Source organism: Cyanistes caeruleus, chromosome 7 (genome assembly GCF_971803275.1).
Source record: "Cyanistes caeruleus chromosome 7, bCyaCae1.hap1.1, whole genome shotgun sequence".
Taxonomy (NCBI): Eukaryota; Metazoa; Chordata; class Aves; order Passeriformes; family Paridae; genus Cyanistes; species Cyanistes caeruleus.
This window is the reverse complement of record NC_141707.1, coordinates 14,531,327-14,558,269: the sequence shown is the minus strand read 5'-3', so window position 1 is coordinate 14,558,269 and position 26,943 is coordinate 14,531,327. Positions and strand designations below refer to the sequence as shown.

The following is a 26,943-nucleotide window of genomic DNA, read 5'->3' as shown; positions in this document are numbered from 1 at the left end:
TGGACTAAGCAATAAAGAAATCCAGTAATAAGCCACAAGCTCATAGTGCTCAGATTTCTTTACCCCACATGAGGGACACAATAATTTTGCTAACAATTTGACACTCAAGCCATTTTCTAAGCCTGAATTCTTCTGCACTCCTACCTGTAATATTCTGTATCAGCTGGGCTGTCTACAGAAAAAGGAACATTTTGCAAGGAAACATACTGCAACATTAACAGCATGCAGATATAAATCTATTGGCATCATTTTAACAGTTATGTGCATTATTTTTCCACAAAAGCATCTCTACATCTTCATAGCAACAAAAATACAATGATCTCTACGTCAATGAAAAGGCGGTTGAAAAGGTGCTCTTTGTCAGGTGAACTCACCTCTGATTTCTGGACAGTCCAGAGCTGACCCTACAAATCCAGAGCCTTTGTTCTCAAGAGAAGTGGTTTCCAGTTTCTGATTGGCAGAACCACGGCCAGAGTTGTCCTTAGGGCATCCATTCATATGACAGTCATTTATTCGCTGAGGCTCTTGAGATGTCTTCTCAGGTCCACTATTCTTGTTTTTAGGATCTTTATTGCCTTGGTGCTGTTTAGATTTGCTTCTTTTTCTCCTATTATTCTAAATGGAGAAATATTGCAAGAACAGAGACATCACTCAATGCAAATCATACAAACTCAAAATAAAATCAGTGAATGGAACCCTGTAAGTGGCTGTGATTATCCAGGATACAGTTTCTTATTAGAAGTGTTTCTGTGCATGGGCTGTTTTGGGACTTGTCTCGTGCTTGTCCAGGGGTCTGTCTCCCACACCCAGGTACAAACGTGTGCTGTCCCAGAAATTCGTTCAGAACACTGGGCTTAGTGTGACAGTGACAGAAGAATAGGATTAAAAATAGTGCACACATTTGCTTTCAAGTACTGCCTACAGGTGTGAATGAAGTCACCTGTGCTGGAAAAGGCCAAGTACTGACCCAAAGTACAATTCAATTACAGACAGCTGACAAGTGATTTCAATGCCTTGACTCTCAAGAGCAAGTTCTTACCTTCTTTTTCCCTGTCATATTCCATTCCTTTAGAACCTGAATTGCGCTGCCTGTAGAAAGAAAAGAAACATTTCAACAAAAGTTCAGCTGTGAAAAAGAACCAGTGTGTCCATGATCAGTTTCCAGTTCCCTAGCTGAGGAGCATTTAAATTTGCTGTGAATTCTCTTACTTGGGGAGAACAAAATGGACACTGATGCCTTTCTTCTTCTCAGTTATCTGTTCTGATCACACTACTTACAGTGGATGGTCTGCTTGGCACTACAGGCTTTTTATGGACTTCACTGCACAAAGTGATTGTGTGCCTGACTTAAAACATTAGCATAAGACCCAGAAAAAATCAACACTCAAATCTCTTGCCTGAAAAGGAAAGTATCTCAGCACCCAGAGTCAACACTGAGTACACTAAATAGTCTAGACCCTGACTGGAGCATCTGAAAGTTTTAAATGCTTCTTTTTTATCATGTATTTTCTATGTGTTACCTGTTATATCTTCAGAAGACACAAGAGTATGAAAAGTAAAGAATTAGCATGCAAAAGAGTAATTTTGCGGACTCTTGCATAAAATCTGCATCACACAAACGCAGTAAACTTAGGCCTGGCAGAAAAGAATGGTAAAAAATTATACTGAAAAGCAATTACAGTTATACTTGAAATTCTGCCTGTCAGCCACAATGAGTTGTTTAGATAAATTTATGTAAAAAAAGCACGCAGAGCCTTGGTCAGACAAGTGCCTGCTGCCATGTTAAAAGAAAACTCTTCTTCTAGTTAACATCATTATTTTGTTCTCCTGGAGCCTAATTCTGAAAATAGATCTCATGATAAGTTTGAAATGTCATCCAAACTACTAGGGCAGTATCTGCCACAATAATACTTTTAATCACCATCAGGTTAAAGGTCTTCTGCTTGAATTTAACAATCACTTTACCATCACTTTACAAATCTAGTAATTTTAGTAAATACTCAATTATTAGCCTTCTCAAGTGGATTTCATAGTCAGCCATTCTTCTCACTCCTTTGAGTGAAATCTTGACATTAGCATTAAGAATTGCTGTTTTCAGACCACCATGAGTTGTCAACTAGTATTCAGTCAAAGATGTGTGAGACTTTCAGATGTACCAAAATTACTTTCCTATCACAATAAACCAGATCCAAGATTATCTGGTGAGCCTATCACACATAATAAGAAAGATTACGTATCTTGCTAAGCCAAATTTATTAAATTGTGAAAAAACTTTAATGAAATCCATCAAAGTCGTGTTTTATTTACTAGATAACATGACAATGCAGCTAGAAGGCTAAGACAACTTTTATTTCGTGTATAACTATATACATATTTATCATTAGTTACACACATACTTATGTACATGTAAGTACAATCCCCTCTCCTAAAGGTACATTATCTTTTGACAGGCACCATATTTCGGTATGAATTAATAGACATTTGCTGCTCATTTTACTCCATGATGCTGAAAATATGTGATTTCATGTGACAGCTTTGTTAAGTGTTTTCACAGTAGAAACCAACACCCTTTTTGAGTTGGTGGTGTCTTTGCTTTGCTTCCCTCAGCTACCCGGTGAATACCATGCATGCTGAGAGTTACTTTAGGGATTGATCCAACTAATCTCTGTTTCTTCCAATTGGAAATGCACTAACTGTCCAAATCCCAAAACCCTCATTTGAATCCACCAGTATATCTTCTCAAACACATCTACAAAGCAGCTGAACAGACCTTCTGATTATGCTTAATTAGGTAAACTAACATAGCAAGTAAAACATTTGAACCCTCTTTCATTTAAATCACAGTTCACATATAGAATAAAACTCATAACAGAGGCATCACCTAAATGTCACTCCAGATATGAGGCAAGATAGGAAACTATATTTGAATGTTTCTTGATTCAGCAAACAGCACCTCTGAGAGAAGCACTGCATGGAGGTGGCTCAACCTTTCCATTCACCATGGCCACAACAACGTTTTTCACTGCAGGATTTCTCAGCGAGTGTTATTTCAATCTTAGCAATTTCTGCCATTCATGTGAAAAAATATTTCAGTTATTCAGTCTATCTGCAGTGGCACCTGTGTGAATACATATCTGTTCTGCTCCTTCCAAAGCTATTTTCACATGCTCCCTCACAAAGACTTCTGGACAGTAATCATGAACTGGTCAAGTTCAAACCAAGATCATCTGAACTCGAGTATAACAGGTTGCTTTTCTTCATGATTTTATTGCACTTCTTGCAGAGCTTGTGTTTGCCCTGTTCCTTCCTTACAGCAGGTGATGACACATGGCTGTGAAAGCACTTCCTCTTTTGAGGAACCTTTGGAAACAATTCATAAGCCACAAGCAGGCTGCGGTAACTTACGAGAAAATAAAGTGAAAGCAACTTACTGAATAGTCATAGAACAACCCTCCACTACCTTCCCCAGGACATACATTACAGGAAAACAAAATTATTGTTTATTAGATGCATCACATTTTCCTTTTTCTCTGTGTGTGTGTGTGCACAGACAAATACAATTTCAGTATGTCCCTCAGAATGTAATTGTCTGTGCAGCTGCCTGAAGCAAAAAGGACCATATAGATCTGATGGAAGAATTTTGATATATTTATAAATAGTTCGGTTTGCTTGCATCTGCATTTTGCATATTGGTAATTCCTAGTATATGATGATGCTTTTTGGCTAATACATTTTAGTAAGTTATTCCAAATCAAACCTGAAAATATTCTGAAGTAAAATAGGCATGAATTATGCAACTTACAGAGATAGAAAAAATGAGGCATTTCTAAGATATAAGGGCCCTTTGAGACCACCAGACTTCTATCATTTATGTAACCCCAAGCTACAAAAATTTTGAAAAGATTGCTCATGATATGCTATTACTTCTGCAAAGGGTTTCTCACAGATTCTGGTGAAAGTTTAAAATACTTGACTTTATATATTTACCAGGAAAGTTTTATTAAAATACAAGTGACCTTTCATTAGAGATGGTCTTATGACGCAAAATACAAATATGGATCCAGGTTTAAATGGCTCGAACTTTCAATGGAGTCTTGGTTCAGCCATTATAAATGTCAAAGCTGTTTGCAAAATTCAGATTGAGGTTTGAATGTCAATGTATGCATCAAATTCAGGGGTTTAGGGGACTGGTTATGTGCTTCAGAACTATCCCAAATTGTTCTTAGCTACTGTATCTTCAATACTGAATAATTTCCTGACATATTACTTTAAAAAAGCATTAACTTTCAGGCAGAATAAAGAAGCAGGTCTGCAGTAAGAATGGCTTTAAAAATGGCAAAGTCAGGTAGAAGAGATGAACAGCCATGTCAAACTTGTACTGGGAAGAAGAAAAGATGCAGACAGGAGGATCAATTTTTTTATAATTAAAAAATGTCACACATCAGATTTCTTCTGAAAAAGAATAACTACAGAATATATTTTGAGCCACTAAAGACAACAAATACTTTGGCATGTGATTGAATTCCTCCTGCATTAGTGAAAAAGGTACATTGTACTCACCATCCATGAAAGCTTGAACAGCCTTGTCTACATTGTTATCAAATTGCTGCAACACCAGAACTATCTCATTATTGCTTTTGTTCGGAACAATTGATCGGATTGCATTGATCTGTAAGTAAAAGAGAACAATAACATGAATTTATCATACTCTTTTAGACTACAAGATACCAATGTGCCAATGCATGTTTATATAAACACCTGTTACACTGATGTGCTCATGAACACACAGCAATGTATCTGCACAAAGCAACATCTATCCTACCCAGCCGGGCAAATAATGAAGCAATCTCTTCATGACATCAGATCATAGAACTGGTTGCCAGTAATCCTGGAAACAAATCCTACTCTCAGTCACAGCAGAAGAACTAGCTCAATTCAACTAACAGAATTTGGCCTTACGCTTCTTTCCTAAAGAAAGGTCTGTTTGCTGCCAAAGGTCTTGACATATCATCTACACAAATTTAGTGAGCACACAACTTCTTCAACAAGGCTCTTGCATGGCCTTGCTACATCAAAGTTATGGCTGATGGTTTTTTTGGCATGTTGAAAAACAGTAATATGCATGAAAACAGTCAGAGGATAAAAGAGAACAATATAATTTCTAAAAGTTCTAGTGGCTATTCAACATAATTTCGGTTTGCTGTTCCATATACAAGTGACTAGGAAGCTTGTGTAACAAAATCCTGAACAAAGGACATGGGATCTCAAATGCTTCCTTCAGGAAACTGCGGATGGATGAGGTAACTGTGGCATGCCATGCTTAAATTTCACAGCATTTGCTACTGCTGTATTGTCAGTATCCACTGATACCAAACAGAATTAAATTCATGATGTTTTAATATTAAGTATGCGTTAAGTATTCCTACTGGAAGCATATTGATAATTTATCTTCTCATCCCTACATATTATAGCTGAAAGCAAATAGTTACATGAAACTTCATTGCTGTTTTATTTTAATGCTATAAAAATTTTACTAGATCAGACCAAAATAAAAATATTTAAACACAATTAACAAAACAAAAGCCTATGAAAAAAAATAAGAGACTCTGCCAAACCAGTTTAGCTGCTCCAAATTAGCTTTATGAGCTTTTGTGTCACAATATCCAGCATCATACAATCAGAAACTTGTTACTGTCCTGCAAATGCTTATCTGGCACCCTCCTTTGTCATCCTTTTGTGGGAATACATCCCTGATTAGGGTGTACTTTATTTACTGCATCCCAATGTCATCATGCTAATTGTGAAGCAGCCTGGTCTTTTTATTGTGCTGTGAAATATAATTGCGAAAAAGTAATATGTGAAGGTAGAGCTGTTTAAGGGAATTAGGCTGGCTCACAGGGCAAAAGCATTCACACTACCTTGTCATAGCTGCCCAGTTAGGTGCTGAAAGACAATCTCTACGGAGTCTCCATCAATGGGGACATCAGAAGGTGATTGAGAACACTTAAGTACTCAGATTTGACCAAAATATCTTATTTTGCTGTAGTATGTTCGCCCCACTCCTCATTCAACCACTGTGTTTGCCAGCCCTGTATACCACTGTAAACTAGGAACCATGGCAGGTTCTCTCAGTGTAGTGATGGGACAGCTCAGATCCCTGAGCCTACTGGGCTCAGCTTTAGAACTGCAAAAGGCTCATACTTGTTTCGGTGCATGTTAGTACAGCTGCTTAGGATGATTCACTGTGCTCCTGTCCATCATCCCATCACACCCCTCTCTGCAGCTTCACGTTTGCCCACATCTCTCAGGTAGCAAGTCTAGCTTTGGGCAGTCCAGGCCAAGCCCATAATTTAGAAGGCAGTGGAGCTGAAGTGCTTGTCTACTTCCCCAGGAGCCTTTCCCAAAGGCCTGTCTCATTCTGTCTTATGTTGCCATGCCACGACTGCACCAGGCCTGCCCACAAACTCGGTCCCCAGCCAACACAGGCTGCTTTAGAATATCTACTAAACAGGTGTAACTTCATGTTGAAGTTCATACAGACTAGTCTGACAAGTGGACTGCTTGAACCAGAGGTGGTTGTTGCCAGGAACTATGCAGAAAATCCCCTGTCTGCTCAAGTTTCTCTCCTCAGCTGACATGCACGCATGGGGAAGGAAGTAATGAATACAACTCTCTGCTATGTACTGCAGGCAGCCAAGTGAAAACTAACCCAAATCAATAGGATGTGAAGAGAAAGCACTGGAAAAAGGAGTTAATTACTCTAGTGATTTTGGGCACAGGCATGCTATTTACTGATAAAGCTGCAACAAGTGTGAATCAAGCTGGCTCCATAATAAAAGCTGGCAAAGACACTAAGGTAGAGCAGGCCACAAGCTGCAGTCCGTTTTATGTTCAAGCTCGCAGCTCCCGAACGTTTTCACCATGTGGATTACATCTTCATATCCTCACAAAAAACCCCCCTCTTCTTTCACAATCATGTGGATTGTCTCTCTGCCTACTCAAAATTGCATAATCTCCTTGTGGTAACTGCTTACTGAAAAAATAGTAGAAGAAATATCTAGAGTATTCTAACCAACTTTAAACATAAGCACAAGGATCTCACATGGCTTCTAGGTCCTACTTTGCTATGAAAGCTCTGCAAGCCTCAGGAAGCATCTGGAAATAACCAAGTGAGGCTAAAACCTCACTTGGAGGATCAGGCAACTTGCCACACAGTGCACTTTGGAAACTTCTTAAAGACAAGAAGAATTTCTGTAGGGTAGAGGACACTGATGCACAAGCACTCAGCCAGAAAGGCTACATTTTAGACTACAAAATCAACTGAAGGCTTTCTGTTTGCACTGTGTGATCTTTGTTAAGAATTTTTTGATTACAGAAAAACCAGAATTAAAAGCTGAACTGTCCTTCATCCAACTAGTACTTTAATTAAATACAAAAAGGTTATGGAAACATTCTAGTTGTGGAGATAACCTAAAAAAATGAGGATGATGATTTTAGGAAAAATGCTTAACAGTACAGAGCAAAGAAATTTAGCATATGACAACACTGTGGACACAGCCCTGGTTTAGTTGGACTACTAACTGACAAAAATTGGACTAAAATTGATTTAGGGAATTAATAGACTGTAAAGCTCAACAGTTCTACTGCCAGAACTCGAAAATATTTTTTGTTGACTGTTGCACAAAAAATACATTTGTTTATCTATTTGGAAAATATAAAAAAAAACCTGATAAGTGTAATGAAAGAATGCCTCAGGAAAAGAACATCAGATTGCAAAGGAAAGCATCCAAGACCTAGGAAATCCCAAATCAGAAGTTGCTTAGACTTTTTTAATCTGCTTCTCTTGTGTATGTATGCTGACAATATGGACTTATATGGAAGGTCTCAATGTGAGCTGGATCTAGGCACTGCAGGTATGCTGGCTCCTCTCTGGTTGACCTGCCAGCTCAGGTGATAGGACAGCCCTTGTGCTAGTACAGCTATACATACCCTCACTTACTTACAAACCTCCAGTTGCTTGAGAGAAGTCCATCACTTCCCAACCCAAAGAACTGTATAGAGCTCATTTTTATTACAGGTGTGATAGGATGATGCCAGGGCAGGAGGTAACTCCTAACTTTCCCTCTCCAAACTCAGTCCTCAAACTCAGCAAGAATATCTATCTTCTTAATATGTAAGCAACAGATTATGCAACTAGAATAATCTGGTATTTATGGCTTCTCAACAACTCCTTTAAAAATATTTAGCATCCTAAAGTATGAAAGGAAGTACCAGAGGAAAAGAATCTCTTACCAGGTAATGGTACTGCACTAATGCCATTCTGCAAAGGCTAACTTAACAGTCTACTTTATTAGATTTCCATATATGTGGGAGAAAACATTTTTTTCCTACTTACTGAAACCTGATCATAGGAGAAACAGCATTACCAGACAAGACTACAGGGAAGTTAATTATTTTAATTATTTTGAGAAACATCCTGGTTTTATCCAGTGTAGGTTCCTGATGAACTGCTGTCATCATTTGGATGACAGACAGCATTCCAGGACACCAAAAGAATTCAGAAACATACCTTCAGAACCACAGATAATTAATGCTATTAATGTCAGCATTAGTTGAGAATCTGTCTCTGACAGTAGTTAAATTCCTGGGCTTTCCCTTCTGCAGCCTAACAGGAAAGCACTTTACTTTGTGTATTACTAAGAAAACTTTCTCAGAATTTCAGCTTACAAAAGCTATCTTAAATCAATCACAGATCTAAAATATAAATCTGTGATCTTGGAAAAAACCTGTATACAGTTGAGAACATGAAAAAGGGAACCCAGGTCTACCTCCATTTATACCCATGATCCAGAGCTCAAGTCCTGCTAATGCTTGCTGCAATTTGAGCCAGACTGTACCTCATCAGGACCAGAATTCCACAGGCATGAGGATGTTTTTTGTCTGTCTCTTATAAAATATGTTGAAGACTGCCCAGAAGTGGAATCAAAATTGAAAAAGGTTTCAAGTCCCCTCAGATAAGCTTCTACCTCACAATAAAATCCCCAGTGCCTGATCAGATATACTTGACTATTTTTCTGATGAGTACTGTTAAACATCTCATGTGGGGCAAAGTTTTGGCTCACAATAAAAAAAAACAAAATTAAATGAATCAGTAACAGGTTACTTCTGGGGATTTTAGCATACAGGAAAGGACACTGAATTCTACCCTCTCATGGCAGCTTATTCTAAGTCCTCACAAATACCCAACTCACAAGAGTTTCCAGGTAAGTCAAGCTCAAAAAGAAACAGAGCCTGCCTGGAAGTTGTGATACCAGATTACCTATTCCACATGCAGAACCAAGCTGACAGTGATGTGTATTCCTCTAAGCCCTTTAAGTTCTCTGTCAAGTTTCAAATGGTTCCCAGGCAACTGTAACAACGTGGACTCAATCACTGCCTGTTTGCTGCTCTGCTCCATCTGGTTTCCCTTGGCATCATCTCAAAGAGGATGTTTCTGGTGAATAAGTAACATATCCGGGGTTCAGAGAGTTTGTTTATGTATTTCTGACATAGTGACAAATTAAACTTCTTTGCTGAAAGCTCACGGCTGTTCTGAAACCCCTGAACACAGCTGCTCTAATCCCCTTGAAGTAAGTTACTATTATGATCACTTAGAAAGAAATATTCTTACTTATGCTTGGTTAGGAAAACTAACGCAGATCCACCTTCACTTTGTACTAAACATTAAGATCAACAGGTTTTCTCTACGTTATGAACTAAATTAATTTATAACTATGGTTATCAATAAACACTGACATCTCCTACTTTACTTTTAGTGCATGTCAGTAACAAATTTTTATGTACACATATACACCTTTCAATTCCATTACACCCCCAATTTCTCCCAAATCCTGCAAGTGAAGTGGGGAAGGAGGGCTGCCTGCAGAACTACTGGTTTTGATAATCTAAGAATTTAGCATTAACAGATATCCTTGCCACATTAAGCATGAAAATGCATTTTAAAACCATTTATAGTAGAATTTTTAAAAATGTTTTGAACTTCTATACAAACCTATTTCATGAATACAATTTGACTTGGTTGCATTAAGAAGCTATTTCTTACACTGGAGACATTTTTCCAGAAGCTTTACTAAGTTCATTCTGAAAAAATCGAACAAGTGTTTGAGCAAAATGACAGCTTTGATTAGATCTGTGCCTCTCTTTCTGCAACATAATCTATTTATCACCCTGATGCCTTCTGATCGTTTATTCCTAGTAAGCCCCAAAAAAGTTCTACTTGCTGCAGTAAACTTCTCTAGGCACTTGTCATGGATTTATTATTTCACTCTTATCCATCAAATAGAAAGCCAGACATTCTAATATTTTCTTTCAGGATTCCTGAGAAGTTTGGCTTAGTAAGAACTGTTCTACTTGAGTGATGACAGGACCATTTACAGACATGAGTCTGTGATATCCTTAACCTAAGTTAAATGGCTCATCAAGAGACAAAAGTGCATTTTGATCAACTTTTCTGGTCTTTGAACAGTCCATCTACTTCAACATATGGGCAAAAACAGCTGCAAAGGTCAGCTTTAAGGTGAAATCACAGATTGGAAACTATCTGCTTTTGTAATGCATGATTTTAAATTTACATACTGCTTCCATTCCTTCCACTTCAAATCCTACTCTTTCCTTGCATGCGGACTATTGCTTATGAAAACCACATTTATGGTGTAATGCAAACAAAACTGTGAAACCTCCAAAACCACATCTGAATAAAATTTCCTTCTTGCATTGCTGCCCATCTGCTCCTCCAGCTCTGACACTTGAAATGACAAATGAGAAATCAAGCCTTTCAGAAGAACTTCAGCAAAGCTTCACTACTAACAGAATCTCAAAAGGAGAATTTTCATCTGAATGAGTATTTTGCTAATTCCAGCTCACAGCAGATCTCACTTGTTCAAATATGTTTAGACACACAGCAAATTAAAAAATAAAAAAAAAAAAGAAAAAAAGAAAAAAGATGGGCCCAAAAGCAAGTCCTGAAGTTTAAACAATTCCTGATATTTCTTTGGATCAAAACCAAAGTCACATGCCAGAGATGAATGGTTATTCTGGGGAGTGCCTGATATTCACTCTTCTCTTGTTAAACTAAGAAGGCCTAATTGTTGCAGGAGACAATACATCTCTTGTCTTTCCTCACTCCAATTGCTTCTTCTTTGGAAGCCTTGTAATTCAGAATCTTAGCACCTCTTCTGGTGATGTACTAGGTTAATGCTTGAATACCTCCTTTGATTTTATGGATTTTGGATGCAAGCCAATGAGTTTGGCTCATTTTATCCCTTAATCCAGTGAACTTTTGTGCATATGATATGAACTATGTATAACACTCCATCTCTGAAAATCCTGATACAAAAAATAAGTACTTATTTTCAGGCACAGAGATGATTATGAGTGTTATGAGAGGCAAGAGGAAGAGTGGAATAATGAAGGAAGACTACAGCAAGGGTCAGGGCAGAGGGAATTATTCTGAGAGAGAACCCGATGGTAAACTTCTTATACTAGCTATGCAGGCAATTTATAACCTTTCTGTCAGCTGAAATGCAGAACTTAGGTTATTCCAGAAAATCTGTGGGTTATATGCCTGAAAATATGGTAAATGAAACAGTCCTGACTCCCCCACAAAGTATCACAGCTGCAGGAGTCTCTGCCAACTATGGAAAATTTCATTAGCCTTCCTAACATCACAGGCCAACATTTATATAAATCTCTTGGGGGAGAAAAAAAGAAGACATAAAATAGAATGTTTAACCTATTGACTCTATGAACTATTTCAGCGGAAATACCAAGAATGAACTATACAAGTATCACTACCACAGTAGCATTCTCTTATGACTCAAATTCAGGGGTGGGGCTTTACAGAGCCTGGGTGTGAGCATAATGTCCAAAATACCTGCACTGGCCTCACACCACTTTTAAAACAGTGGCAGAGGTTTTACTTTCTTGAATAACTAGAAGCTGATCATGGGGAGAACACAGGGAAAGGCCACCACTGAAAAACACCCCAAACAACTGCCCTTCCACACCCCCAAACAGAGAACAAACATGCTGAAATCTGAATGGGATCTGCACCACATTTTTATCACAGTGAAACAACCTTTAATTTAAGGAGAAACTTGTGTGCTACTTTTGCAGAAACTTAGATGAGTATTTGTATGCAGATGGTACAGCTCCTTTGGCCTCATGCAAGTCCCAGCAAGATCAAAGTCTGAAGTACTATGATTGCAAGTGCTAAGGTAGAAGAAAATGAGAACTGGGAAGGGACTGTATTCTAAGTCTGTTCTTTTAAACCAGGCCTGCTTGTATTTACACTGATGGCAATGGATTTGTGGAGCTCAGAAGAAGTATTATATTTATAAACCTTGGATTTTTACCCAGAAATATTGCCTCCCAAAAGATGGATAAAAGTAAACATTAAACTCACTCTGCTTCAGTGCTGTGAGGCATGACCATGGAAGCTCTGTAATCTAAGTGAGAAAGTGATGTGACTTTGACTCTCTTACCAGCACCCTGTAAGTATGTCTGCTTTTCAAATATGCAAATGAAATCCTCATGTTTTAACAGTTTATGTGCAAATATTATCAAAGGCAACTCTGCAGGACTTACTTGTTTAACTTTTTCCTTGTATTTCTAGTGCATCACTCAAAGACTTCTGAAGCTAGTCACTTCATAGTTCCTTAGTTTGTTGCTGTCCATGTGGTAAACCAAGTACAAGACACCAAACGGAGCCACTGCAATCCTGTTTTAAAACAAGAGGGACTTGCCCAGGTGCAGTGGCTCTCTGAGCATGACACCTTCTCAGATGACATATGTAGACTGCATGCGGCTTATGCTGTTTGGTCACTAACTCTTTATGCAGTAGGTTATTAATCTCTATTTTCCATTGGAATAAAACCCAATGATTTTGCAAAAGAATTTCAATTGCTATTAAACTAAGTTTTCAATTTGGTGTAGGGATTTAGTGGCACTAAATTCTGATGGAAGATATAGGAATAAAGAGTGGAACGATTTATAACAGAGTGTATTGATGCTATCATTTTCCTGCCTTAAAATGCATATGCTCATAAACATTTGATTTTGGGCACTCCCAGCAGAAATCACACTTGGAACAGCAGATATCTACTGTGAATAAAACTCCTGCTGCAGTTCTTCATTCTTAAACTTGCAGAAGACAAACACATGATTTATAAAATCCTGCACTTGTAAAACAGACTTAAATAAAAAAATTCAAGCTACACAGTAAATATGCAGAGCTTCAATTGATTTACTGAGTTGTATTTTGAGAATTGCTGTAGTTTACCTTTGAGAACCCTGACACCAGGGAAAAGAATTTGATGACATTACTTTCTACTGCAAGATCATCATGCTACTCAGTTTTAAAACCCTGTGCTGTTATTAAGGACTAAAGAAGATATTCATCACCAAGATAAAGATTCATATTGACATGCAAATCTTCAAGAACGCTGATCCAATTGAGATGTTGACACCAAATACAAGGTAAAACTACTCAAAAAACAGGCACCTGGGCAGTGCAACAGGTAAGGAACTGTTCCCCGTAAGGAGAGATAGAGCAAAAGAAGTTCTATGGTTAGATGTTCTCTTCACAATCTGCCTGCTGAGAGTCACAAAAGTTCTCCTTGACCTACCTAATATCCTAATTAGCTTTAGGTCCCTTACTGCTCCTGAAAGGGTGAGAAGGCTCTAGCTCTAGCCAAGGATATGGAGAAGACTCACTCAAGCACATGGAATGCAGTTAAAAGCAGACATACTTTCACAGAGAAAAGTAATCTACTCTTTTCAGGTCCTGCACTTTCAGGAATTACTTTAAGTATAGGTATAACATTTTTCGGCAGGAAATTATTTCTAAAGGGCATGTTTCTTCAATGCCTGCATCTTGTACAGAAGCAATCATCCCCAAGTGCAGTTCTTCACAGCATCAGTGTGCACAGGAATTACAAAGGACTAAGGGAAGACTATCTGACAAAACCGTCTCTCTGCAAAAAAAAAGTAAAAATGCTTCTCGTCAAGCGAGATTCAGATTAGTCCTATCAATACCTGTCTGTGTACTTCATGCACAGAGTCAACACATAATAAAGTTCGGTATGTGAACAGTGTTGGAAAGAGCATAAATTAAACATGTATGCAAATATAATTTTGGTTTGCATTGTACAGTTACTTGAACCTACCTTTTCCTTGATATTTACAGGAGAATTGATTTCTGCCATCTCTATTCAGAGGAGAGTAGTATCTCTGAAATGAGAAAAAAATCAAAGAGATTAAATTTGGAGGTTTTAATCCCAACCTGTCAAAGCTACACATGTAATGACTAATTGCATATGCTTATCTGTAAGCATTAGAGAAACATGAGAACACAATGTCCTGCACAGCAGTTCTCAATCCTGCCAAAAGGTAAAGCTAGACCAAATTTCATACCTTCCCCAGATTAGCTCTGCAAGCACATTTAAAATGCCTTATAGCTATAAATCTAGATAGAAAGCATATCACACTTCTCCCAGCCATGGCTCCCATACCTTGTTCTGAAACTGTAAAGAGCTGGAGTACCTTAAATGAACTCAACAGCTCCTGTTTTCTCATTCACCAGCATTCTCAATTTTTGCCAAAAGAATTTTATCAATTAATGCAGTCCTAAAAAGCAGCTAAATGTGCCAGAAGGTTGGGCTGACAAGTGCTGCACGGCTGTTTGTTGTTTGTTTTTAATTCAAAACTAATTCAGAGGATTTAGTCACACAGCTCCTACTGAAACTACCAGGGGTCTGCAGATTTAAATCCCTAAGTCGCCTCTGAAATCTTGGGCACATGAATGGAATTTGCATGTGATTAAGAAACCCTGCAATACGCTTTCTATTTCCAGTTATGTGGCTGGGTAAGTGAGAGACACTATCACATGATGGAGAGTTAACACAGGGAAAGGAGTCCCATTGCCTAATCGTGCTTCCATCAAAACCAACTGCCTTAAACTTCACTAAGGAACAGAGCTGAATCTTCACATTTTAAAATTAAATCACACGCAAAGAATTACAGCAAAGACTAAGTCAAATGAAATACAAGTTTGGTATGCTCACTCCCTTTAAATCTACTCTACACTGATAAAAAGGTATAGGTATAGACATATGAGAATGAACCCTTAAGTTCATTCTAATTTTTTAAGTTGGAACACCTCCTTTTTCCCATTTGAGCATTTGCTATGTGGACTGATACATGTTCCAAAAATTCTTCTAAAACTCTTTTCATGCCCTTAAACAATCCTCTTTTAACTTCTTCTTTGAAACATAGAAGTTTAGTAAAGTTCAAACTCCAGAAATTAAGCACTTCTCCTACATTACTCACTGACAACATTTAAATCTTATAATTAACTTCTGTATGCACCCATTTTCTAACTAAAGAGATGAGAGCTGAGGAAGCATATGGGGAAGAGATAATAGGAAGACAAAAAAAAAAGTTCATTTGAGTTTTGGTCTGATGAAGAGCCAAAAGACAAAATAATTTCCATTGCCAGCTATTAAAGACAGTCTTGAAATATGTAAGGCTCTTGTGCCATCTCCATTTTACTATACCATGAACAGATGCTCGATTAGAACTCAAATACTTATATTAAATCAGTAGCTCAAATGCTTAGCCAAGACTAGAGTCTCACTATGTTTGATAAACCTTCTTGGCAAGTGGGCCACTGTGCCACTCTGAAAGCCTTACTGTCTGCTGGTATCTCAGAACGGAAGGTTGCCCTTCCTGCCCCCTCCTTACGTCAAGAATGAAAGAGCTTAAATTAGTTTCTTTGTCAAGCCCACCCAAAGGCTAGAAGCAGAATTAAAAACATCTGGACAGAGCAGGCAGGAAGATCACAGAGAAGGTAAGTTCAGGGCAATTCCATTTCCAATATTCAGTGTGTTCCAGTAACAAAAGAAAGGTGTTGAGAAATGCTTGTAGCCTGTAGTCCCTAGACAACTCTTTTTTAATGTTCTACTTGTCTTTGCTGTCAGCTATTTCTCATGCCAAAGGGGCAAAGAACATGAGATACAGATAATTAACTTCCCCATGCAAACTGGAAAAATCAGCTCTAAAGTTACTCTAAGTCTTCACCACCCTTGCTGCTTCTCATAAAAGCATGACTTCTACCTAGTGACATCAAACCCGTGCTGGACGGGTCCTGTTCTCTGTTTCAGAGATACCCGTATGGTAAGGAATAGTTAAGGAATTCAACTGGATTGCTCCTGTATTTAGTACCAAGCAGATTTTGTAATGTTACAGACAACTGATCAATGCACTCTTGCATACTGATTCAAAGGCACTTAATCCGATCCAGCACCTCATAACAACATTGACAAAAAAGTAAAATCTGTTCCTGAAGAATCAAACACACAACACAGTTAAGAGAGCTAACAAAGTCTTCTGGCCTTAAAAGTTTATTAATCTATAAAAAACAATAAGTAATGGGAAAATATCTTGGTCACTTTAAATCCTCGGGTTCTTTTTCAACGTATGTGTTACCAATTTTGTGCCAAAATTGTACATTTTAAAACTGCGCCTTGTACGAAGCAAATGAATCCAAACAACAATATTTTGTGAGAACCTCATGCCTCTCAACTAAGGTTTTTTCAAAGATACCAGTTAAATAATAATTGAAATTTAAATTAATTTTGCTGATTAAACCCTACTACCTAACCAATTCTACTCTTTTTAGCAATGCTCTGACTTGATTTAAAACCAGATATAAAAGCTTCATTCAACACCTTGCCAGAATTTGATGTTCCTCTCCTTTGCTGTGCACTGCAGGTGTTACTATGATTATAGCCTTCCACTAGTAAATGTGGTGCTGATTCAGCTAGCTTGCAACTGCAAGCTGTTTCAAAAAGATCTGGCATGCTCCACAAAACATACCCTCTACTTCTTTCTTCCTTTCTCTCTCTTTTCTTTTCCTTTTAAGATAAAAAACTAAGAGGACACCAGCTTTTACAAATGGATGGACTCATTTCTCTGCACTTCACAGACTTCATTAATATGCATATTACAACTGTCAAAATGAAGATGCTAAAACTGAGTTGGAGCTATTTTTCATTCACCTTCTCCAAGGACAGATAATTGAAATAACATGCATGAAACACTTGATCGTTTATATAACTCAGTCCAGTACTGCTTGTTACATAAAATACAGATGATACATTAAAAAGAAAATGTCAATGCTGCACTAATTTTTAAAAGCATCATCCTTTATGGCTATACTTAATAGCTAACAAATTTAATTTTCGTATTGTAGCACCAACTGATTTATTGACTTAACCAGTATTTTTTCCTCTAGTGTTATTTTAATCTCAGTATTTAACAACTACTTAGTTTCTAATCCTGTGGCAAAAGACTACAGGACATTCATACTTTTATGAACAAAATAGTCCCACTGAAGTTGACAAGCTTTATCTCCAGGCTTGGATCTAAGTTTGAGATGCTACATTCTCACCTTGAGTTCTGTAGCAAAGCTCCTTTCTCTGTGAGTTGTGGAACATCAAAATAGGATCCTCAGCCAAGCCCTAAAGGCACCTAAAGCCAGTGGAGAACAGTACTTTACATGTCACCAGCAGCAGGCACAGAAAAGAATGTTTGGACAAAGATCTCTAACAGAAGATTTTCTGCATTGGCCAAGATTAAGTAATACAAGTACTAAATTCAAAACACACAAAACATACACTATATGAGAGATTCTCAGCTTGAATGTCAGCTTACATGCTTTTGTCTTTCTCCACCATCTCCTGCTTGCATTTCTGCTCCTGAAATGTCATTGCAAATCATGCCAAAAGACTTCCAAGAAAAATAAATTAATGAAAAAAAACCCTCAACAAACGACAAAATCCTTTATATAAATGGGTCATTAATTTCTGATACAGATTTCTAAATGCGTTACCTGGAGCAGGAGATCACTCTCAGTTTCTCATTACATCCTGACCTCAAATACTGACAGGGAGTTTTTTCTACAGTTATTACACACATCCAAATGAGACATTTCACTTGCCTTGTAAAATTAAGCATTTCAATAGCACTGAAGGAAATTCTGCAGAGAAGACAGGACTACTTTTGGCAGAGTTTTACTTCTCTCTGTTACCAAATGAAGCAATTCATATTAGTCTATGCAAATTGAAGCTACCACGAACCTGAACCAGGGCATCTATGGTGCTGGCACATGCTCTGTCCTGCTGACCTTAACTGTAAGCAGCAACGTCCAGCAGGCAGACAGTTACAGGAACGGCCTTTAACCACTGCAGAAAAATATGTCAGAGCTCACCTGTCACAGCCTAAAGTATGTTATGGGCTGCTTGCCCAGCCTTTACACAAGTGTCCTTTCTGTCTCCAAGCAGCAGTGAAATCCCACTACTGCTGTGTTAAGCTTCCAAAGAATGCCCACCACCTTCCCACTGGTACCAGCATCAGAGGTGTTTGGCCCACAAACACCTTCCAGCCAGCCAGACCCTTGGGTAAAGCTGACAAACACTCCATCCTATACAACATCATGAGTGGGTGGGGTTGCCTGCATCTCAAGCATCAAAGAATCACAACAACTCTCCGTCTCACTGCAAAACCTGGCACATTTAAATTTCACACTTCAAAACTCTGTCAGATGCTCCCCACTCATAACAACAACAACAACACATCTCCTTGCAAATACACAGAGAGGAAAAGTAGTTTATGAAAGCATAAGGGTTGCCAGAAAGATACCATTTGTGAAAAAACCCTGTCACAGTAAAGTCTATCAGAGTGGAGACTCTGTGTGACACCTGCTCCACCACTTCTGACATCTGAAAACGCAACTTCGGCAAGGGGGAATCAGAAAACTCCCCATTAAACAGCGTATAATAATCTGCTGTTGGGAGGATTTCCCATCTGTAGGCTTATGGATGAATGCTTTCCTACACCCCAAGAAATGTCATAGTTCCTCATCTGCCCACTGCAACTGTTTCCATTTATACGGAAATACTACCCCAGCAAACCAAGAATTCCAGGTCTAACTGACTTGACCCTTGCCAATGCTTCTGTAATCCCAGTCACTGAGCGAGCTTTGTCTATTTAAAGAAAAACTAGAGTTTACAATTTTGTCATTCAAAATTTTTCATTAAGTAGAACACCAGAACATTAATTTTAATTATTTTCTATTTTCAATTACAGAGTCTTTTCTCATTTCCAAATAGTTCAGTCAAAATCCCCCAGCTCCAAAAAGCTAGACATGTATGGGCCAAACAAAGGAATCACCATTTTAGAGGAACTTCAAAAAATAAAAAAAAAAGAAAAAAAAAAGCTAAGTACCTGCACTGGTTTTGGCTGGGATTGAGTTAATTTTCTTCACAGTAGCTACAACACAGGGATGTTGTAGTTACTGCCAGCATTTCTTACACAGCATCAGGACCTTTTCTGCCTCTCACCCCACCCCAGCAGCAAGGAGACTGAGGGGCACAATAAATTGGGAGGGGATGGAGCTGGGACAGCTGAGCAAAGGGATATTTCATCCATATCATATGATGTCAGGCTCAGCATACAAAGCTCTGCCACTCAAAGCTCACTCCCATGGGGAGGCAGTGAATGAGCAGCTGTGTGGTGCTTAGTTGCTGGCTGGGATTAAACCATGACAGTATCTAATGAGATTGTAGCAGCCTGTACTATGCTTTCATCTTCTCTATTTCTACCTTCTCTACAGAATTACATCTCATTTTCAAATGGGATTCCTATCCATCCATATATATTATATTACACTGCCTTGCCTGCAGACTTCCACATGCCCCAGGTAAAAGCAAAACCAGCAGAATCAGAGACACATGGCCCCCATTTCGCACTTGACTTTGTTTCTCATTATAAAGAAATACTACTAGAGAACTGCACATTAAGCCTGAGATGAACACAATTTTTCTGATGCAGTTTTAAGCTCATACTGTTGCACCAGGAAGACTGAAAAAATTCCCGAGAGTGAGATTCCAAAATTAAAGCATTTCAGAAATGAATTATTTTGATTTTCACACAGATTGTATTTAAAGAGAAGAAAAAATTAATTAGGTCAAAGGGGCAAGCATTAGCATGCCACTGATTGTGAAACTACAAGAAATACCAAGATTCATGACATTTGTTTTCAGTATCTTGAGATTAGCAATGGGTATGATTTTGTATCTGCTGTAGTCTTGTGCCTAAAGATAAACATAATAATTAAATGCATAAACATAACCAGGAACACCCAGGCCATATTAACAAGTATCCTCACAGCTGTCCTTTTATGTCCTTTAAGTCCTTTTGTGTCACTAGGAATGAAGACATCCAGTAAAACAAACATAAATGTTACTAACACAGAACTGGTGTTTTCCAGTACTGTTTTATAGCTTTCTAATGACTGCATGTAGAAATTTTCTATCCACACCATTATTTGGCATTTCCTTCTTTTTGAAAGTTTGAGATTAACTACTCCAGACTAGTTAAGCACCCTGGGTAAGTTTCATGACATCTGAGGCCTTCAAAATCTTTTCCTTTAAATGCCTGCATAAACATATGTATGGGAGTGCACACACATTCCAGAATGTTCCCCATCTGCAGAGTCCAGTCCCACTACCATCCCCAGTCACGCTTGTCTCAATCACAGAATGCAGCTGTTGCCTCTGCATTCTCCCTCCTGCTCAGCTATTGCAGCCAGACTCTCTACTGGTCACCACACTCTTCCTGAAACCTATTGGCTGCAGATCTGGAAACAGGATGCAGGAAATATAACGTCTCACTGATTCCACATGTATCTCTGGATCCCTCCAGAAAGGAGGCTTATGCTCCCTCATTGTTTATCACCTCCTCCTGAGGATTTCTGAAATGTCTGACTACACAGTCTGAGGAAGAAGCAGATGTCTCAGATCTACAGCCTTGTAGGCTGTTTGCTTGGAAATGGGCAGTAAGGGGTAAAGGTTTGGTAAATGTGCAGTGGTGCATCAGGAACTCAGTTATGCTATTTAACACTATAAAGTCCCTATCTGAGAGATAACAGACCTATCTGCTAGAAAGAAAAAAGGGACAAAGGTGAGAGTGGGATATGTGAGGAAGAACAGTCCTTAGTACCTGAGTCAATGTCCTTCTGTCTTCTCCTCAGATTTCTGCCAAGGGCAGGAATGGCTCTAAGCATGTACCACAGACACACTGCCATGTCCAGTCAGTGTTGCAACAAAATGCTTGGGCACCAGTAAGTTCTGTACCTCATTCTGGTAAAACCAACTGCTCTTTGACCTTGTTATGCTCTCCCCTTCCAAAGCAGAGATGGTACCCGTGTAATGCAGGGAGTGCCTGTGCTTCTCCCCTCTTGCCAGCTGACTTACTTCCCTCTCCCAGTTCCAATGTGTGAGAAGCCAGACCACCACTTATGTGGGCTCCATAGGCATTTGTGTTTTCACAGATGTGTTGTGTGAGGGAACCTCAGGTCCTCCCTGCACCTAGTGCTGCAGCTCCACTGTGTGAGAATCCTGCAGAGGAACATTCTAGCCCTTACCAAGGTCACATTAAGAGAGGGTCAAAAGAAAGGTGGCATCTTCCCCAATCTCCATTAATATTTCATTCAAACAGTTTACAATATTCAGTTACATAACTATATCTTTTGATTCTGACATCACAAAATATTCTGCCTGTGTTTTCTATCACTGCTCCACAGACAACAACTCACCCTTGGCTACAAGCGAGGCTGCTAGCAAACCCTCTTCCTGTACAGTCTTTGAATGCTGGGTCTGTCTTGTCAAAGCAAAGCTCTTCTTTAACACAAGTTTTGGTGTGGCTTCCCCAGAGATCGGGGTCACTGTACAAGCTGGTGGTCACTCATGGCAAGCGACTGACACCCTCTAACAGTGACCACCAGTTACCACCTCAGAGACCTGGGAGTGTAACAACCTGCTACCTCCAGAATATGGCTCAGGCTGAGAAGGATCCAAACCAGTAGTTTATATTAAGGTCATTAGTGCCATCCTGCACCTGAGCAATGGAGATCAATTTAAAAAGCACATAAAGAAAGGCCAGCTCTGCATTATTTATAGCAATTTACTGGAATGAAGAACAGAGCTGCAGGAGGGGACACGTGAAAGTTCTGTGTAGAGTTATGCATCCATGTTTCAACAGACAGGTACCAGTACAAAGCAAATACTCTCTAACTGCTGACATACATACATATATATATATTTATATACATGTGTATATATATAGGAAGGCACATACACATACAAAGAATAAATAAAATGCTTTATGAAATAATCATACCTTTAAGTAAAATAAATTTAAAAATAAAGTAAGTACCATTATTTCTTTTAAAAATAGCATTCTAAATATTGAAAAATATCCTCAAAACACATGTGACAGTACACATCTAAAACAAAACCTAGGAATTCAAATTCAAAAAAATGTCAAATTTCTGGAAGGGAGGCTTATTGCACAGAAGCAGGCTTTTCCATTAAAGGATATTTTACAGGATAGAAGAGCTATTTTCTAGTGAACATTCAAGGGACTTAGGCACATCCTCTGAAAATTCCTCCCATCCTCTTTCTATACTAATTAGTAGCCAAACATTTATTTTCAAGCTAGATCCTTTCTAAAACTGCACAATTTGCCATGTGAAGCAGTGAGCCAGCAATCTAAAACCAAGTTTCCCACCTAAACCGTTGTACATGGTTTGAACTCCATATCCAGCTGGTTTTGTCACCTAAATAACTATCAAATATACCGCTAAAAGCCTGTGAGTGGTAAATGCACACATAGTTCTAAACTGAGGTGACAACACTTCCTATTGCTCCTCTTTCTGACCCATCCAATTTATAACACCTATTTACCAAAGAAGGGGACACTCAGCAACGCCAACCCTACTCCACATAAAGAAGCTATAGCAAACTATGAAAATACCAAAAGACTGAAACAGTGTAAGGCAGAAAGTCACTCAACAATTTTTCATTTCATAGTAGAAAATTATCAACTCACTAAAATCTTTGGAATTTTGGAAAAAATGAGGAGTTCTATAAATGTTTATATAAAGAACATGAAACAGCTCAAATAGAAGAGAGAGAAAAAACTCATCCCAGCAGCCCACTGACAAGGGAATGTCTCCAGCCTACAGACACTGAAGATCTAGTGCCTGCTCCAAACCAGCCTGCTGCCACACTGCAAGAGTACTTTAACCCCTAGGCCATTCTTCTAAGAGGACTTTCTCTAACAAGTTTTCTTATTTTCCTCAAACACATCTATTAGCCTCCTAGAAGCAGGTAAGAGCCAGCAAAAGCATATCCCCAGAGATCCAAAGGTAAGAAACCCAGGACCACTGCATAACAACCACAACTGCTCAGTGGCTGCTCAGGATAAAGTACCCATTTGCTGGCTTCTGATGGTCCCCACTTCAGGGTCTGCACCCAGGAGCTCTACTGCCCCACTTCTGCCGGAGAATGTTGCTAGAAGCCTAGAGCCCGTGTTCTGCTGGCTGGTGTCCTGAAGAAACATCTGCAGAGCATCACTGTGATTCAGCATTATCTGAATTCCCAGTTTTACTACATATATCATACTAGTAGAACTGAGCCCAGTTGAAAATAGATGAATTCAGCTACATGGTCAGTAAAATGGTTCTCTCTGATAGGCAGGAGGGAGGGCTGGAGATTCTGGAAAAAAAAATTCAGACTGAGAAAACTCACTTTCCACAGTAAGACTTGCCAAAATAAACATTAGCCTCTTGCTCTTCCTCAAGCGCCTCAAAATATCTTCCTAAGCATAGTGATAAAGAGCACAGAAATAGCAAAAAACAATCTACTCAAATTCTACATCTGCGTGTAAAACAACATGCAAAACTCCTGCAAAACAACAAAAAGGTTAACTTTCAGTTTTTACAAATGAGGTATTATCTTCCAAGTTGCTCTTGCCAGGGACTTGAGCTATTAAGCCATTTATGCTGGCTCCTATTTCAGCTCAGAACGGGATGCCAAGAGACAGCGTCGCTTCATTTGCTTCTGCGGTTGCCCAAATGTGGACTGCTACAAGAGCACGGCATGGGAATGCTAACAGGGAAGTATGTAAAGTGCAAGCATTATTACTAGCCTCAATCACAGTGGTTTCTCTAAACCGTAAGGGCAGGAGTACAAAAGTGAATGTCAGGAAGCGTTCAAATTCACACTTGTTTTGGACATCAAGAAATAAATTATCACAAGGAATCAAACTTCTACCAGCAGACTGGTACAGTATAAATTCTCAATCTTGGAATAAACCCCAACTTCAAAGATGGTCTTGGAGCTATTCTGATTTCAGCCTTCTTTCTATTAAGTATTTGAAGTCCACTTCACCTTTCCTTCTTGCTCAGACATCTCTGAAAAACTAGTTTTCCATTGCTAAATGGGCAAGGCTGACTCTCAGCAAATATAACCCTTTGAAGAGCTACATGGACTTGAAGCAGCTTCTTGCTGGTCCCACAAGAGCCCTCCCCAGCTGCAGACAGAGAAGGAGAAGTCATCAGAGCTGCCCTGACCAAGAGCATAAGAAAGTACCACAGTCATGATGAGTTGGCAAGTTTACAGTGAGTATGGGGAAAGGAAGCACTTTACCAGAGCTCTGAAAGAGCTCCCTGAATAAAAGGTTTCTGATGAGAACTGATAAAAGCCAGGTGCTCAACTGGAGGCAAGACAGACCTGAAGAAACCTCAGCGTGGTGAGACCTCAGTAAGTAACATATATTCAAAGTACGGGTAAGCATACTTTATGAGTCAGTGAGGTTATATATATCTCCTTGAAGGTAAACACCTGATTTAAATGTGCCAAAGCAGTCTGAACCTTCCAAAACCAAACACTGAAATTAAAGGCAGCCTTTCATTTTCTATAAGCAAGTCACCTCGTATAGCTCCTTTGAAGAAGATGCAAATTTTTCCTTGAACAGTATATAAATTATTATACATTATATACATATGCACACACACAAATATATGTACATAAAAGCTCCAACAAATGTTTACAAGTTTCTCTAGTAAAATGACCTGATGTATATCTACAATGAACAGACACAGGCCTAGTAGTATTCCCATATTAACAGAACCTGCAGAGACAGACACTACACTGTCACTGCCACAGACATTTTGATATTCTCAGATTTACAACAAATGCTAGTCTTCCTCTCCTCCCCCACCTTCCTACTGCCAAAGAAAACATTGATTTTCTGACGTTAACAAAAGGTATTCCTGGAAATAACAACAAAAGCACATAAATAAGTTAACCCATAACAACTTATTGTTCATACAGTCCCTTCAATCTGATTGCTATTACACATGAATAAGCAGCTATTAGAGCATTTACTGGACTTCGAACTTCACTTTTTAGAGGTAAAATCCAAAAGAAACCCATTATTTTTTTCAACTGAAACCCATGCTACCCAGCTACATCAACATTAATTCTAGAAGTACAGTCAATCAATACAGACTGTGTACTGCCAAAAATATGCAAAGGTGCCTTGACCAGTCCCCCCCTTCCATACCCTCCCCAATAGTCAGGAGACAATCTCAAAAAACTGTTCTGCTTCTTAAGATCAATAGCGTATGAAGTGTTGCTGACATGCATGAACTGAAGTCCCTGTTTAGACAGGTATATTAAGATTTTGAATTTTTTTTAAAATTACAGATTTCTTAACTTGGCAAGGGCAATCCAGAGATAAAGCTGTTTGACTAGCCAAGACATATGGACAACAAATGGAGTAATCTTATCAACAGAATGAAAAGAAGACACTTATTTGTTGAGGAACATTTTCAAGAAAATAAAAGTATGGCTTATTTTAAGGTACTTTTTTCAAAGGCAGGTAAGCTCAGTCACACTGTATAGCACAGACACAAAGCATCTTTCACCTCTTCTGTTTGCACCCATTCACTGGAAGCAATCTTATCTTTGGCATGCCAGAATCCATGAAATGATAAATTCCGTGGACAAACCTTTACTTTGCATCTGTCCAGAATTTCTGCAGATGAGTACTTAACGCAGCTTTGGAGGATAAGGTAACATAAGGCCAATGTCAATCCCGTCAGCAACCATGGTAGAGCCTCTGGAGTAAGAGGTAAGAAGGGCAGGATGCTAAAAGCTGTGCAGCAGCAACTGTGGGTAGAGAGAGGACTAAGAAAGACTATGTGAAAGGAACAGCTCTGCAGACACCAAGGTCAGTAGAGAAGGGCAGGACATGCTCCAGGCTCTGGAGCCGAGATTCCCCTGCAGCCTGTGGTGCAGCCCAAGGTGAGGCAGCAGTGCCTCTGCAGTCCATGGGGTCCACAGGGATGCAGAGATCCACTTGCAGCCCATGGAGGACACCACACTGGAGAAAGCGGATGCCTTAAGAAAGCTGTATCCCTGTGGGAAGCTCTCACTGGAACAAGCTCTTGGCAGTGACCTCATGACCTTTGGAAAGGGTCCTAGCCCATACTAGAGCAAGTTTGCTGGTAGGACTTGTGATGCCATGAGGGGCTCACACTGGAGCAGGCTGTGCCTGAAGGACTGCACCCCATGGGAAGGGACCCTTGCTGGTGCAGTACAGGGATCCGCACTGGTGCGGTCTGTGAAGAGCTGTAGCTTGTGGGAAGGCCCCATGTTGGAGAACTTCACAGAGGGCTGTGTTCCATGGCAGGGACCCCACACTGGAAGAGGGGAAGAGTGTGGGGCGTCCTACCCCTGAGAAGGAAGGATCAGCAGATGCAATGTGTAATGAACTGACAATAACCCGCATCACCCATCCATCAGCATTGCTCTGCAGAGGAGTTAGAGAACTTGGGAGTAAAGTTAAGCCTGAGAAGAAAGGATGGCTGGGAGGAAGGTGTGTTAAAATTCAGGGTTTTTTTTCTCATTATCTTACTCTTATTGACTGGTAATAAATTAGGCTAATTTATCTAAGTCTAGTCTGTTTTGTCTG

The 26,943-nt window shown here is 39.2% G+C and overlaps 1 protein-coding gene across 19 annotated transcripts in view; it reads right to left on the bottom strand.

Annotated features, from left to right (window-relative positions):
• The window catches only part of SPATS2L (spermatogenesis associated serine rich 2 like), a 142,701-nt gene that overhangs the window by 27,060 nt on the left and 88,698 nt on the right, over positions 1 to 26,943 (bottom strand). For 13 of the 19 annotated variants that reach the window (XM_086897204.1, XM_086897195.1, XM_086897205.1 and 10 more), the window contains 4 exons: positions 14,226 to 14,289; positions 4,561 to 4,669; positions 1,040 to 1,089; positions 375 to 615 (listed from right to left, as the gene is read on the bottom strand). In XM_086897204.1, coding sequence (XP_086753330.1) covers positions 375 to 615; positions 1,040 to 1,089; positions 4,561 to 4,669; positions 14,226 to 14,264 — 439 coding nt within the window. In that variant the 5' untranslated portion in view covers positions 14,265 to 14,289. Of the gene's footprint in view, positions 1 to 374; positions 616 to 1,039; positions 1,090 to 4,560; positions 4,670 to 14,225; positions 14,290 to 17,509; positions 17,590 to 17,950; positions 18,351 to 21,715; positions 21,782 to 26,943 lie in introns of those variants that run through there. The other 6 variants (XM_023930802.2, XM_086897197.1, XM_086897206.1 and 3 more) reach the window with 6 other exon arrangements.